At 44.0% G+C, this 15,594-nt stretch overlaps 1 protein-coding gene across 1 annotated transcript; it reads left to right on the top strand.

Annotated features, from left to right (window-relative positions):
- Positions 1 to 8,827: 8,827 nt before the first annotated feature.
- PITHD1 (PITH domain containing 1) lies at positions 8,828 to 15,352 on the top strand. Its single transcript, XM_082433103.1, has 6 exons — positions 8,828 to 9,137; positions 9,775 to 9,818; positions 10,185 to 10,262; positions 12,990 to 13,094; positions 13,760 to 13,868; positions 14,408 to 15,352. The coding sequence occupies exons 1-6, from the start codon at positions 8,940 to 8,942 to the stop codon at positions 14,507 to 14,509; spliced, it is 636 nt and encodes a 211-aa protein (XP_082289229.1). The 5' UTR covers positions 8,828 to 8,939; the 3' UTR covers positions 14,510 to 15,352.
- The last annotated feature ends 242 nt before the right edge of the window (positions 15,353 to 15,594 follow it).

Below are 15,594 nucleotides of genomic sequence, written 5' to 3'. Positions count from 1 at the left end.
GACACCTGTTGCCTAGAATAGCTTCCTCTAGGTGTCCACGCCTTGAATTTGTCTCTTACCTGTGTGTTCAAGTCTTTACCATTGAAACCAGTTTTTCATATTTGATACAGTTGTGTATGATTTAATTTCCTTTATTAGGAGTCTTTGGGCAGGGAGGGAAGAAAAGACACATCCCAACATCACTATCCATCTTTGGATCACCCCTGTTTGCATAGAGCCAGATCTTTCCCTCTCCCCCCTCCAAGACTGTCTGCATCGGGGATGTGACCTGGTGAGAAGAGGGAAGAGGAAAAACTCAGTTTCTAAACTACTGCCTCTCCTGGGTTATTGAAATGCCTGCAGAGCAGACACAGGATGATGTTGAACCTTTGGTCTCATTTGTGAAAACTTGTGCAATTTTTTTTTTCTGTGCTACACTACATACAAATCACTGAATTGCAAATTAACCCCTTTGTGATCCTTGGTGTAATGAGCAGTTTCTTTGGGGCTTTTTCTTTCTTTCCGGGAAGTGGGAGGGAAAGGAGCAAGGTATTACCTTGCTCTTCATTTGTATTTTGGTCCCAAAATGTAAATACAATTTTCTATGTTACTTTTTTGTGGTAACTACCAAGATGAATATTTTAATTAGATAAGTTATATGAAAAGGAAGGAAAATTCCATGTCTAAATTAAAAAAACAAAACAAAACACCATATACTGTTGTCTTTCTTCCTTTCTCCCTTATCGTGTCAGAGAATGGAAGTCGGTCACAATGTCTGGTTTCTGGGCTGTGAGGCAGAGATCTTAATCCCTGGGCTGGGCCATGAAGGATGCTGGATTTCTGTCTGTACTGTAGCACAGCAGGTCTGGGAAAAGGAGACTCAAAAGGGAGGAAACCCTATGAGCAAAGCAAGGAAACTCAGATAAAAATGAGCACTTGGTGGGGACCATGCACTGTCCCTTACTGCACTTGGAACCCTGGGACTGACCTGTTACCCCGTTTTACAGTTAGAAGCTGAGGCTCTGAGGGGTGAAATGACAGCCAAAGCCATTAAGCTAGTAAGTGGCAAAGGAAAGGATTTCAAACCCAGATTCTCTGACTGCAAAGTGTGTGCCACTCTACCTCTCAGTCACTTCCAGCGGGTGTGGAGGACCCAGATAGGTCTCCTCAGTCTTACACTGGCTTCCTAATGAGAGCACAGCGAGCACACAGGCAGAAAGGTCGTGGCAGCAAGGGCTTAATAAGAACCTGCTGTGCTGGCCCTGGCTGAGCTGTGAGAGTTTCAGCATTCGTGGGTGGAGCCAAGGGCTTGGTTTCAGCCCCTACATACATCAAGAGCCTTGGTTCTCACATCAAACCTCAACATCTCACGGCAACACGGTTTTATGATCTCTTCTCTCCTAAAGAGGGTATTCTTGGTGTATGGTCTGGACTTATTTTTCCCAATTCTTTACTGGATCTAATTCTCACTGTTACAAATTACTAGGCGTTGAAGTTAATGATGGAATGTGGTATCCGATGGATGATTTTACCCGCTGTCTATAAGTTAGCCCTTTGTCCATTATTCATTAATTCAACATTTGCTGAGCCAGGGACCTGTATTAGACCCTGGGATACAGAGTAACATGCAGTCAAGTCTGGCGCTCATGGTCAGGTAAGAGTAACTGAGCTCACTGGTTACATACCTACCATGTTCCAGGAACCACGGTCTCATATACATACATATCTCGATTATCACAATGGTACTATAAGGTAGGTTGTCACGGCCCCCATTTAAAAACTGAGAAAGCTGAAGCACAGGGAAATTAAGAACTTGCCCAAGGTCACACAGTGGTGACCAGTGGTGCTGTGTGCTGTTGGTCTGACTTCCAAGCACATGTTCTCAGTCACATTTCCCATCTCACACGCAAACACATACCCAATGTTAGGCTTCTGGAACGAAGCCAACCTCCAATGCAGAAAGATGCCCAGGCCAAGACCCTAATCATTTCTAGGAATGACTTCGCTGTGCTTCGTGTAACTGATGTCCAGAAGAATCCTCTTCCTGGCTCATCCCCTTAACAGATGCCCCTCTCACAGGGTTTCTCCACTAAGGTTCCACATCCACTTGAGTGTCTCCCTGGTGATTTGGCTAACCTGGTTATTTGGTGAAATAGGCAGTTTGTCCTCACAGGCCCCCAGATTTCTCTTTCTGTGATGCCTACTGTCTCAACTCTTTTCAGAAACTTCTGAGGAAAGTTCAAGCCATCAAAGTTTTATATACCTATACCCATGTTTTGCAAGCAGAGAATCTCTGGGGTTGGGGCCCCAGAATGTGCATTAAAAAAAAAAAAAAAAAAGAATCCAAGCAATTCTTCTTATAATGCACATTAAAGTTCGAGAGCTGCTCCAGAGAATTTTCCACAAACGGTGTAAAAGCTTTTCACAGCTGGCCTGTGTGTCAGGGCTGGGAAGCCTGCATATTCAGTCACACGGCAAATACTGTGCTGTCCCCACTCTGTGTCACTGCATAGGACAGACATGGCCTCTGCCTTCATGGAGCTTTCATCTAGTAGGGGAGACAGTAATCAAATAACTACACAAGTCATTGTTTTCTTTTGGTTTTTTTGGCCACGCCACGTGGCTTGTGGGATCCCAGTTCCCCAACTAGGAATCGAACCCGGCCCCTCAGCAGTGAAAGCACGGAGTTCCAACCACTGGACTGCCAGGGAATTCCCAGAATCATTGTTTACGTATTTCTGGCCCCACTGCAGAAATCTGAATTGGTCAGAGGTAGGATCTGGAAGTAGGTACTTTTTTTATAGGCCTCCCCCAATGAGTTTGATGAGCAGCCTGGTTTGGGAATGCCTCGTGCAGTGGGAAAACAGTGCATGAGCTTTGGGATAAGAGATTCAGGTTCAAATCCTGGCTCCACCACTCTTCAGCTTTGTGACACCTCTCTGAGCCTCAGTTTCCTCATCTATGAAATGGGAATAATGACACCTCACAGGAATTCTTGTAAGGATTCAATGAGAGAAGTGGAGCTCAATAAATTTTACTGTCCTTCCTTCATTCCCTCTAAATGCAGAATGAAAGGCAAAGTTTTGTTTTCTCTTGACAGGGATTAAAGCTTTAGGATCACAAGATAAGGACTATTCTGAGGTCAGTGAGTCCTTCCTGATAATTGAAATCTTAGCCCCTGCTGCCCCAGATAGGATTAGTTCAGCTTTTCTGTTTTTGGACTCCTATCTATTTCAGGTCCCTTAAACCATAGCCCCTAACAACCACCAAAAAGGCAGACACTACCTAATTTCTTGGTATCTCAGGGGCCACAAATACCAGAAGTTTGGTGTAAGACAGTGGGAAGTGGTGGGAACAGAAGGAAAAAGGGCTATTTACACAGCTCCACCTGATTGTTTGCAGGCAGAAGGCAGGGCCCAGTGTTGCCACGTCATCGCGTTTTAAAGAAAAGACCGAAATCTAGACTTCTATGTAAAATTTCCCAGTATTTAAAACCCAGAAAATCTATATAAAGTGGATAATTTTCCAGAAAAGTACAACTTACCAAAATTGACCCGTATAGAAATGGCAAATTTAAACAGACTAATTACCATAGAAAAAATAGAGAAAGTAGTTGTAGAGCTTGCCCTATAAAAAAGCTCCAGGCCTAAGATTTCATAGGAGAATTCTTTCAACCTTAAAGATTAGATAATACCAGTGCCACTTACACTATTCCAAAGCAAAGAAAGAGAAGAGGTTAAGGAACCCTGGACTTGGTTATGGTGTAGCAACAACTCCCAAATCTCAGTGGCTCAACACAACGAAGATTTGTTTCTCACTCACACTACATGTCCGTTGAGGGTCTGTTGGAGCTCTGCTTTATGTCATCCTCACGCAGGGACCCAGGCTGAGGGAGGCCTTCTAAGATTTTCAAGGCAAGTTAAGAATACTGCACTGGACCCTAAGCTACATCCAGAGGTGACATCCATCATTTCCATCATATTTCATTGGCTGCACCTAAATTCAAGGGGACAGGGAAGTACAATCCATCCATGCACCTTGATGCAGAGAACTGGAAATATTTGCTAACTCCAAAGGCAATCACAGTAGCCTGGACTCTCAGGTACTCCACAAGGCCACCCAGCTTTGAATTCCACACTTCCAAGCTTCAGCAGGTCACTTAACCTCTCTGTGTCTCAATGTTTTCCTCCCCAAATGAGGAAAATACACCAACCTTGTGGAGCTATCATATAATGATTTAATGAGTTAAAACATGTAAAGTGCTTAAAATCGTGCCTGGAACATAAAACGAGCTCAAGACATGTCAGCCAGGATGTCAGTGATGAATTAGGTGAAGTACCCAACATGGAATGGGCATTTAGTAAAGGATTTTTGTTATAACTGAAGCTCTGAGGAAAATGACTTGTCCAATGTAACCTAGCTGGTACATGCAGCATAACATGGCGGTTAAGAGCCTGAGCTCTGGGGTCTCAGCTTTGCACCAGAGTAAGTACTTAATAAATGTTAATTAATATTTGGAGGTGGTTCAGTGTGGTTAGCCTCAGCACAGCCTCTGGAGGCCCCACTGCCTGGGTTCAAATCCTGGTTCCGCTACTAACCAGCTGTGTGTCCATGGGCAAGTTACCTAGCTTCTCTGTGCCCCAGTTTTCTCACCTATAAAATAAAAATAATAGGACACCTATAATTACGAAGATTAAAAAACAATATAAGTAAAGCTCTTGGGACAGTGCATGGCACATTATTAGTGCCATATGGTTATTAGCTATTATTAGTACAATACTCTCGGTTTGCCACAAGGAAGCATTCGAAAGTGACAGAAAAATAGTTCATTTCTCCCAGCTTAATTGAGACAGGAGAGAAGGGAAGGTGGATACAAATTCAGCAGTCCTTTTGCTACAGAAATGTTTGCAGATGAACCTGGGAGTAGGAGAAAGAAAAAATCGGAAGCTTTTCCTACCTGCCCCAGGGTAGTCTTAGAAGTCGGTGAGAATTCCCATTTGTCCTCAGACATCCCTGCAACACAGGAGTGCAAGAGAAGAGGCAGACAGAGTAAGGAGAGGCAAAAGGCATTATCTGCAAATCAGAGCCAGGCTACCTTGCAAGAGCTGGTTTCTTCCAAATCCAACCCCCTTAGCAATTGCAATTTCCCACTGAACCAGACGGGGGTGCTGAGCTGAAAGCCTGGTTAACAATAAGTAATGGACACTATCTACCCTTTTCCAACCCACCAGATGTTGTTCCAAACCTTTCTCATACATTATTCATATCACCCTCATAATAAAACCCTACAGAGTAGGTACTCTTATTATTCCCATTTTATATATGACAAATCTGAGGCTTAGAGAGGCTAAGTGACTTGCCCAGCAGGCCATACTCAATATTTGCGGGATTGAGGCAAGAGTACAAATAAATGGTGGTGTACTTAAAAAGTTATAAATGGAGCTAACGAACAGTTAAATAAAATACAGCCTAGGCAATTCCCTGGTGGTCCAGTGGTTAGGACTCTGTGCTTTCACTGCTGTGGGCCTGGGTTTGATCCCTGGTGGGGGAACTAAGATCCTGTAAGCCGCACAGCCTGGCCAAAAACAAACAAACAAAAAATACAGCTTATTCTGCTACCTTGACAAATGAACCTTCGCAGTGACCTGGAGGCCACCTTCAGATATCTGAGCCTTTGGAGCTGTGCACTAGAAGGTGGTGGAATGGGAGAGAACAGGGCCATAGCCCCACCCCTCTTCTCTTACCCTAAAATGTGTCCCTGCAAGGGGCCTTGTGCACAGGCGTGCAGGTGTCTTAACCTGTATGCTCACATTCTGTTCTAGGGTCTCTAAATTGAAAAGGTCTGCCAGGTATCCAGCACAGTGAATGACAAAAGAGCCACAGCATTACATTTCAGAATACTAGGGACCAAAAGAAGATCTTAAAAGCTTCCAGAAATGGAATGAGGGAAACCCACACAAAGAATCAGGCATCAGAATGGCACTGTATTTCTCAAAGCTAGAAAACAACAGAGCAATAGCTTCAAAATTCTGAGAGATTCTATCCTCATCCAAATTACCAATTAAATATAAGAGAAATTTAAAGACATTTTCAGTGGTTACTTAGTGTGGTAGCCACCTCCAAGGGGGCCTCTAATGATTTCTACCTCTTGGTATTCACACCCTTATGTTGTTCCCTCTCACACTGAATATGGCTGACCTATGGAACCGTGGAATATTTTAGAATCAACAATATGTGATTTCTACGGCTAGGCCATAAAAGACACTGTGGTTTCTACTTTGCTCTCTCTTTGATCACTTGCGCTGGCGAAAGCCAGCCACCATGTCACTAGGACACTCAAGCAGTCCTACGGAGCAGTCTATATGGTGAGGCCTCGTGCCAACGGCCTGCACCAACTTGCCAGCCATACGAGAGCACCATCTTGGAACTGGATTGTCCAGCTCCGTCAAGCCTTCAGAAGACTTGAGGTCTGTGAGAGAGCCAAGACAGAACCCCCCAGCCCCCCAGCAAAGCCGCTCCCAAACTCTTGACTTGCAGAAATTGTGAGATGAATGCCGACTGTTGTTTTAAGCGGTTAAATTTGGGAGTAATTTGTTACACAACAAAAGATAACCAGTATGGGTCTATTGGGGGCGGAAGAGCAGGGAGCCACAGTATTTTGTAGTTCTTCCAATTAAAAGGTGAAGTCTATCTCTCCACCCTTGAATTTGGATTTGGCCAATGAAACTTGTTTTGGCTGACGGGACATTCACAAAGATGATAGAGGTTGATGGTTAACAGGTGCTTGTGCAATTGGGTCTTCCCTCCTGTGCTCCTGGAACTCAGCAACTGCAACAACGTGTCTGAGTTCCAGTAGTCTGCTGGAGACTTGTGGCCATCACCTCAGCAGACCGTCCACATCAACAAGACTTGTGAGTGAGGCTATTCCTAACTAATCAGCCCACCCAACTTGCCCAGAAAAGAACTGACCAGGTGATCTACAGAAGCATGAGAAATAATCAATGCTGTTGTTTAAATATTTTAAGTTTCGGGGTGATTGCCTTAGCAAACGTCGACCCTCTCCGAGTCCCGCCCTCTTCTCCTTATACATGGTATAAGCTAATCGATACAACATATTTACTTGATGTATACCTTTTTGTTTCAGGAAAACAAACTAGGCTCAAAACCTAGTTATTTCCCAAACTTATCTGATCTTGGGCAAGTTAATTTACCTCTTTCAGCCTCAATTTTCCTCACCTTCAAATTGGGGATAATATTGGGTAACACTCCCTATCTCTTAAAGATCATGTGACAAATAACTGAGATGAACTACATGAACTACATAATGTGCTTAGCACCATGTCTGGCACACACTGCTCGATAAATCACTAAAGGATGACAATGATGCAAATGATAGGAAAGAAGCCAAAAGTGAGTAGAAGGCCTGGGTTAGTCCTGCAGTGGGATACAGTCTTCCCAAAGAAAGGCTACTGAGTGTATCATTCTATTAAACAAATATTTGCTAAGTGTTTAGTTTAGCACGTGCCAGGCCCTTTCCCTGAAACTGTAATGTGAAAGCAGGAATAAGTCATAACATTGAGCTATCTGAACCAGAACCAAGCTTGCCTGCTTCACAAAGAATTGAACTAGGACATCAAAATATTTCTGAATGGAACTTGAGCAGATGTTTATTTTGGTTTCCAGCCCCGAGTCTGGTCTGGATACTTCAGAGCCAGAGTGAAGGGTAGGGGCTATCCAAAGTATCTCTTAACTCTCTCAACTTCCTATCTCTCCCCGTCTCCACCAAGAAGTAAGAATGCATACTACCCCGAAACCAGAATCATTTCAACTCTAAATAGTGGCTTTCCACTCTTGATCTCAACCCAAAAGATGAAAAACATTTTAAATTGCACCTGAGTATACAAGAAGCTGAAACAAAAGTTCCGTAGTGGAGACTAAAATGTGTAATACATTCTGAATTTTCTATTTTATTCTATTTAATTTTTTAATGCTGGTCACAATCCTCTAAATGGATTTTAAGACATATCAATGGGTCACAACCAGCCGTTTGAAAAAACTGCTCTGAAACATCACATGGGGAGGGGACTTAAAGGTCATCTAGTCCAATCCTTTTATTTTACAGGGGGTAAACTGAGACTCAGAGAGGTTAAATCACTTGCCCAAGGCCACAAAGCTAGTAAGTGGCAGTGCTTGGATTTCAACCAAGATCTGACTCAACTATTGAATTCTTACCATGTGTCAGCCACTATGCTGAGTTTTTGAAGAGCATTATTTCATTTAATACTCACTGAGATCCTATGAAACAGATATTACCATTCCCACTTTACAGACGAGGAACAAAAAGTCTCAGGATGGGGAACATGACTTATTCAGTGTGTCACACAGTCAATAACAGACCCAGGACTTGTCTCCAGATTCAGCTGTCCATAAAGCCTGTGGTCTCGACCACTAAGCCCACTGTGAAGAAAGTGGTTATGAACGTGGGTTTGTGAGCTCTAAGCGCCTAAGCGTGCACATGTGCGGCAGTGATAACGTTGTGCTCCCTACTCTTCAGGGCCTTATCACAGCGCCACCAGCTCCCAAAAAACGTTGGTGGTAAACGAAAAGAAAACAGACTTTAGCCTAAGGAGGAGGAGGATTCGAAACCCAGCCCCACCATTTACTCGGAACACCAGCTTGATCTCTGCTTTTCAGTTTCCACATCTGTGAAGCTGGGACTGCAATAGCAACCGTCTCCGGGACTGAAAGAGTCAACCTTAATTTCCCGGCCCCTGGAAGCGCCTTAGCAAACGTCGACCCTCTCCGAGCCCCGCCCTCTTCTCCTCACGCGCTTGCGCCGCACAGGGGCGCCTTTTACGACACGGCGGTCGCGGCGCGCTTGGCGGCCGGAGCGAAACAAGCGAGTCGCGGGCGGCGGCGGCGGCGGCAGGGCACGGGAACGCGCGGGAGGCGGCGTCGCCATGTCGCATGGCCACAGTCACGGCGGGGGCGGCTGTCGCTGCGCCGCCGAACGTGAGGAGCCGCCCGAGCAGCGCGGCCTGGCCTACGGCCTGTACCTGCGCATCGACTTGGAGCGGCTGCAGTGTCTCAACGAGAGCCGCGAGGGCAGCGGCCGCGGCGTCTTCAAGCCGTGGGAGGAGCGGACCGACCGCTCCAAGGTGGGCCTTCCGGGGCCTGGGCGGGCGGGTGGGGACCCGCGCGGGGCCTCAGGCCGCCCGTCTGCTCTGTCAGCCTCATCTTTGAAGTTAAAAATAACCACGGCCCGATTGCCAAGCACTTTCCCGTGCCCGTCTCTTGCCAGCCCTGTGAGAGGCGAACACAGTTGAATCTCCTCGTTTTGTAGGTAGAGGAGCTGAGGCCCAGAGACGGGAAGGGGCTCTTTGCTTTACACGGCCAACGTTCAGTTCCAGGGCTGCGGGGGGTAGTGAGGGAGGATGACCCATCAGGGCGTTTTCCCTACCGTTTGACCACTGGTCCCAGTGGCTGCCTGATTTCACTTATCACCTGATGAAGACCGAAGACCAGCCTCGGGAGATGAAGCACATTATCCTATCTAGAGTATTTACCATTGTGGGGCGTAGAGCCATTTGAAAGCTGTGGACCGCATAGGCACAGATCTCTGCACACAATTTCAGGAGGCTAGTCGGTCCTGGAAGTTAATAAGTGCTGGAAAACTGAGGGCGGTTGACTATCTGCATTGCACTCCAGCTGTAAAGCAGGGTGGAAGATGCCTAAAATCGTAGGCGCTCAGCAAATATTTGTTGCTTTCTCCTCTCTCCTCCCTCTCCCCTCCAGTTTGTTGAAAGTGATGCAGATGAAGAGCTTCTGTTTAATATTCCGTAAGTATTTCTTTGGTGCTTGCCTCAGGCTAAAGAGGCTGTACCCAGTTGCCTTATCAGGATTCATTCCATGGTTGTGTCAAGAGGACACCTCTGTTTCTGGAAATGGGGTAAATTACTGAGGTGGGTGTGAGTAGCTTTCTTGGTGCAAAAAAGATGTATTTGTTAAAAGATAACTGAGAAGTCAAGGTAAATTTTTTAGAACCAAAGAATGCCAGAGGCAGACAGGATCTTAGAAATTATCTAGCACAAGTCTGACACATGAGTAAACTGAAGCCCAGTAAGGGGAAGGGCCTTGCCCAGGGTCACACAGCTCAGCAGAGATTGAACCCCAGGTTGACAACCCTCTTTTTTGCATTCTGGCAGATTTACAGGCAATGTCAAGCTCAAAGGTATCATTATAATGGGAGAAGATGATGACTCACACCCCTCTGAGATGAGACTGTAAGTGGCAAGGGTCTAGGCCCTCAAGAAGCTCCTATCCCTTTTTCTCTTTTCTCTGGTAGCACTTTATTCCAGAATAGTCTAACTTTTTCTTTTTACTGGGTTAAATATCCCCTCCCTCTCTTAAAAAAAAGCCTCATGTTTGTTCTGCATCGGAATACACTTATCTCTTCCTGAATTAACGGCATTTTTAGATTAAGTATCTTTAGGGCCACCAGCTTGTCTCTCTTCAAAGTATTTGCTGTGGCACCATTCAGAGAGCATCCTATAAATGCCAACTGTTGATGACTTTGCAGTTTTCGTAATAACCCAGCTGCAGATCTCAAATGATCTTTATGGAGTCTACCCTTGGGGTTAGCTTCAACATCTTCCCTTGCTGTTTCAGACAATTACAATCTTTCTGTGTGTTTTGTTGAGATGGAAGCACTCCATCTGAGTTTACACGGCCTTTAGTTAGCAAAGTTCTATATACCTCTTGTAACATGGAATCTGTTGATACTAGAGCTAGTACTCCCTTTCTGACAAGTTGCCTTATTCCAGCGTAGCCTTTCTAGAAGGAGGGGACACTGCTTTCTGAGGGCTGGAGAAGCAAATATGAGAAGAACTTTACATAAAAAGTTCTTCTGAAAAATTGATCAATTTAAATGAGAGATTTAAGAAATGGACACTATTTGAATGTTAGAAACATGAATTTGAAAGCAAATCCACATATTTAATCATTGTAAGGAAACAAAGTATGTTTGAGTTGATTCTTTCTGGGACTTGTTTACTTGCGAGATGGATTGACTGGACAAGACTAGACATCCGTGTTGCGTTGTAGTGAAGAGGGGGCTCTGGGGTAAATACTCGGGTTCAAATTCTGCCTGTACCGCTTGCTAGCTGCATGACTTTGGGCGTTACTTCTCTATATCCCAACGTTTTCATATGTAAAATGGCAATAACAGTCGGAACCTCTTAAGATTGTGGAAAGAAATGAGCTATAACATGTAAAGAGCTTAGAATAAATCTGGAACGTAGGATGTGTCCCGTTTTGTTTGTTTGTTTTTTGGTTTTGCCGGGGGGTTTGGCTGCGCTGCGCAGCTTGTGGAATCTTAGTTCCCCGAACAGGGATTGAACCTGGGCCCTCAACAGTGAAAGAGCCGAGTCCTAACCACTGGACCGCAAGGGAATTCCATAGTATGTGCCTGGTTTTGGAAAGGCAGGTGCAAATACTTACAGAGCCCTCAGTTCTAAGCACTTTGCACTTTATCAAATCTAAGATGTCATTGATTATAAAATGCACCATTATTTTATGTACCATTGATAAAGAAAAAAGCAGTATCTGTTCAACTATGACATGTCACTGATACATTCAGAAAAGTTAACTTGAGACCTTAAATCAGTGAAATTTGAACACAAACTAGGTGTTAGATGATATTAAAGAATTATTGCTAATGGCTAAGTTGTTCATTGTAAAATGGTATCATATTTTTTTTTACGAAGACCTTACTTTGTAGAGATATATACGGACATATTTATGAATGAAATGATACGTTTGAGATTGCTTCAGAATATCAAGCACAAACAAAATGGGGTTGATAGGCAGAATTGGCATGATCTTGATTATTGAAGCTCAGTAATAAGTATATGGAGATTCATTATATTTTTCTCTTTACTCTTATGTATGTTTGAAATTTTCCATAGTAAAATTTTTTAACAAGTGTGTCTCTTAGAATTGATTCAATTTAATATCCACATCAACTGTATGGGATATGTACTATCACTATCCCCATTTTACAGATGATGAACTAAGAGACAGATTAAATCACTTGCCCAAAATTACACAGCTGGTCAGTGACAGAACCAGGCTTTAAACCTAGGAAGTCTGGCTCCAGAGACACTGCTTTTAATCACAGTGCTATACTGCCTCTCATAATGCTGCTTATAAATGTTCACTATTATTATTATTATTCTGTGCATCATTCTTAGAAACATTTTGAAGCAAACATTTGCTTTCCTGTGTTACCTGCATTTTGCTGCAGCTAATATCTAGGCCCCTCCCATGGGGGTGTGGTAATAAGACACTCTAGAGATTGGAGGTGTGTGTGGCCCAGTCCTTTAGAATTTGTGAGTTACAGAGGAGACTGCTGTTTCTAAGATATGTCTTTGAAAATTTGTTTCTTCACTAGTAGTTTTACTTAACTTTCCAAAGCCCATTGTGAGTTGGCGGCCTTTTGTGCTTTATTCAAAAATGGAAATCCCCAAGTTGTATTTTTTTAAGACTTGTAAGATGACTCTGTATACCATAGGGTAATTTTGAACACAGAAAAATGCTTGAGCATTGGGTTACCTGATCTTATCTCTTAACTGTGTTTAAGATGTTTCTGCCAAAGTATTTTTTCCCCATGAGTAAGCTGTTTTATTTAACATCCCCAGCTTGGTCTGAATGTGCTGAGTTGCTTATTTTCTCCATGCATTTGCTGCATGTGACCCAGTTTGAGCTATCGCTCTGTGTATTGCTTCTCATGCGCTCTTAACCCACTCAGAGATGCCATTGGCTTATGTTGCAGTTCTCAGCTCTTGTTGGATTAAAGATGTTTGTGTATAAATGCCAGTAAAATGCCATTTCCAAAATTTGATCTCCTGTTGATAGAACCGAGGGCAGTTGAGGAGTCAGTAGGAAGTTCTGAGAACCTGAAAAATGTGATAATGCACATTTCTTGATTTTTCTCCCCTTTCCTTTCTCAGGTACAAGAACATTCCACAGATGAGCTTTGATGATACAGACAGGGAGCCAGATCAGACTTTTAGTCTGAACCGGGATCTTACAGGAGAACTAGAGTATGCTACAAAGTAAGCACTGGGCCTCTCTTCCACTCTTTGGCTTCTGAGAATGGCAGGCGCTCCCTCATTTGCAGTGAGCATCTGTGCATTAGCATTTAGTGGGCTTGCAATTGTTTTTGGCCCATCTCCTGCTTCCTTAGCATCAGAAACAAGTTAAAACAGTGGAGAGGCCTGATCCTAGGCTTGGTCAAATTTTGGCAGAGGTTCAGGGCAAGCCACAGACTTGTTAACCTGGAAGCAATTGACAGATTTGAATGAGCTCCTAGTATGGTCTTAGGAAAGATGTTTTCAGAATTCCTCTTTGCATAGTGGGCTTACAGCAGCCAAGTTACATGTGACCACCTTACCTCTCTCATTTTCCTACTGAGCTTGCTTTCAGATCCCTGCGTGGTCGCACAGCATTTCTCATTCCTGTTCCTTGCGGGCAGGGGCAGTGTTGATTCATTTTTCTGTCCCTATTGCCTTGGACAAGATCTGGCAGATGTTCAGTAAATATTCACGTATTCATTGCTTGCCCAAAGGAGAAGGATGAGACGTAAGACCCCAAGATTGTTCTCTGACATTTGCCTGGGTTTTACCACAAGATGGAGCTGGAATTGACTTTTTTGACATGGTAGTGAGCTTCTCACTGAACTCTTATTGTTGTCTTCTCTCTCTACTCCTTCATCCTCTAGAATTTCTCGTTTTTCAAATGTCTATCATCTCTCAATTCATATTTCAAAAAACTTTGGAGCCGATACCACAAAGGTCTTTTATATTGGCCTGAGAGGAGAATGGACTGAGGTAAGATGGGGTTGGAAGTATTATTGCCCCTCTAATATGTGTACATATGTTTGTATATCTGCATGCTGTGGTAGTAGGAGCTTGAAGGACAGGAAAAAGAGCAAGTGAGACATTGGTTTCTCCCAGTCTAGTTTTTCTTGGTTTCATCACTGTAAACTGTCCGTCTCATTTGACAGGCTATAGGAATTTTAAGGGGGTTGAAATAATACAGTTGATATCAGTGCAGTTTTTCACCTTAAAATTCTTTCCTTCATTTAACATTGTTGGTAACCTTTCTTGTTCTGGGCACCAGAGATAGGGTGATAAACAAGATAGACAAGGTCTTCTTCTCATGGTGCCTCCATTATAGTGGAGGAATGACTCTTCTAAGTGATGGGGTGAATCATTGATTCGCTCTTACCCAGGCCTTCTCAGGATAAAAAGTATCAGAACGGGGAAGAGATTAGATGATGACTTCTAGAAATGAACCTGAATAAGGACCACTCCGTTGTGTGGTCTGGGCAATGGCCAGCTGACCCAGCCTCTCAATTTTCTTGCAGCTTCGCCGACATGAGGTGACCATCTGCAATTATGAAGCATCGGCCAACCCAGCTGACCACAGGGTCCATCAGGTTACCCCACAGACACACTTTATTTCCTAAGGGCTGGCCAAGGCTCCCACAGAGGCGTTGTGTCAGTGAAGATGTACGACATACTGTTGGGAAAGACACAGAGAGATGGGGCTCCAGAGAGAGTTGGCTGCCACAGCCTCTGCCAAGCTTTGTCTTTGGGGCTTGCTGCAGAAACCTGACCTACGGAAGACACCACACCCCCGGGAAGGGTCGTGTGGGTGCCGAGGGACAATCGTGGTTCTCTGGGGCCCTGCAGAAGTTGGGTCTTGGGGTGGTCAGCACCTGGCAGTCATGGATAATGCCTGCCTTCCCAGTTAATGTGGCCATGGGATCCCAAGTGTCTTGTTGCTTTGTGGCAGGATTTTTGTGTGACTTGTTTTTTTTTAAATGGAGACTCTTCCTGGGCTGCAGTAAACTTTCTGAAGCCTCAGCATTGTGTTCGTGTTAACCATCAGGAGGGTCTCCAACTAGAAATACTTGTCCCTGCTTGCTCCTTCTCCCTGTCATCTTTCAACATTCTTGTCAAGTTGCCCAGCTTGGAGTTGTCTGTCGTGCACTAGTGTCCCATGGTTATAGTTAGAAGAACAAGAATCTCCTGATAATGCTTAATAGCTTGAGAAGAAGTTCTTTTTTCCTGCTAACCAGGTAAGCAGTCTGAGGAGAGCATGGCCATCGTTTCTGTGTTTGTGGGTATCCTGGTCGGGGTAAGATTGGGACTTAGATAAGATTCCTCTTGGGACATCCTTAATATTTATTAGCTTCTAACTAGTGTTGTAAGCCCAGTGGCAGAATTTGGAGATCTCAGTTCTTCTGTTCATGGCTTTTTATTCACTGTGACTAATAAGCTTCCTAATAAATCCTTGCCAGACTTAATGTTTGTATATTCTTTTGAGTTCTTGGTAGTACTTATGAAACCTTTACTGAGAACTGTATGAAACTTTGAAATCTGTTGTTGTTGTTTTGGACTAGGTAGATGATAAGTGCCACAATTAAATCGACAGTAGATCAGTATCTCCAGGAAAGGTCAGGTTTAATTCTGTACAGTAGGCTAAAAATGCTCCTACACCCACCCACCCACATTCTGTAAAGAAGAAGGTGAGGTTAAAAACCTTATA

The sequence above is a fragment of the Balaenoptera physalus genome (genome assembly GCF_965194825.1).
Source record: "Balaenoptera physalus genome assembly, chromosome: 1".
Lineage (NCBI taxonomy): Eukaryota > Metazoa > Chordata > Mammalia > Artiodactyla > Balaenopteridae > Balaenoptera > Balaenoptera physalus.
The sequence above is the reverse complement of the archived record's forward strand: the minus strand, read 5'-3'. Positions and strand labels throughout refer to the sequence as shown.

Coding starts and splice junctions, on each gene's coding strand:
- PITHD1 (XM_082433103.1), top strand. CDS start 8,940: ATGTCGCATGGCCACAGTCACGGCGGGGGCGGCTGTCGCTGCGCCGCC. Junction 9,138..9,774: donor AGCGGACCGACCGCTCCAAG/GTGGGCCTTCCG, acceptor TCTCCCCTCCAG/TTTGTTGAAAGTGATGCAGA. Junction 10,263..12,989: donor CACCCCTCTGAGATGAGACT/GTAAGTGGCAAG, acceptor TTCCTTTCTCAG/GTACAAGAACATTCCACAGA.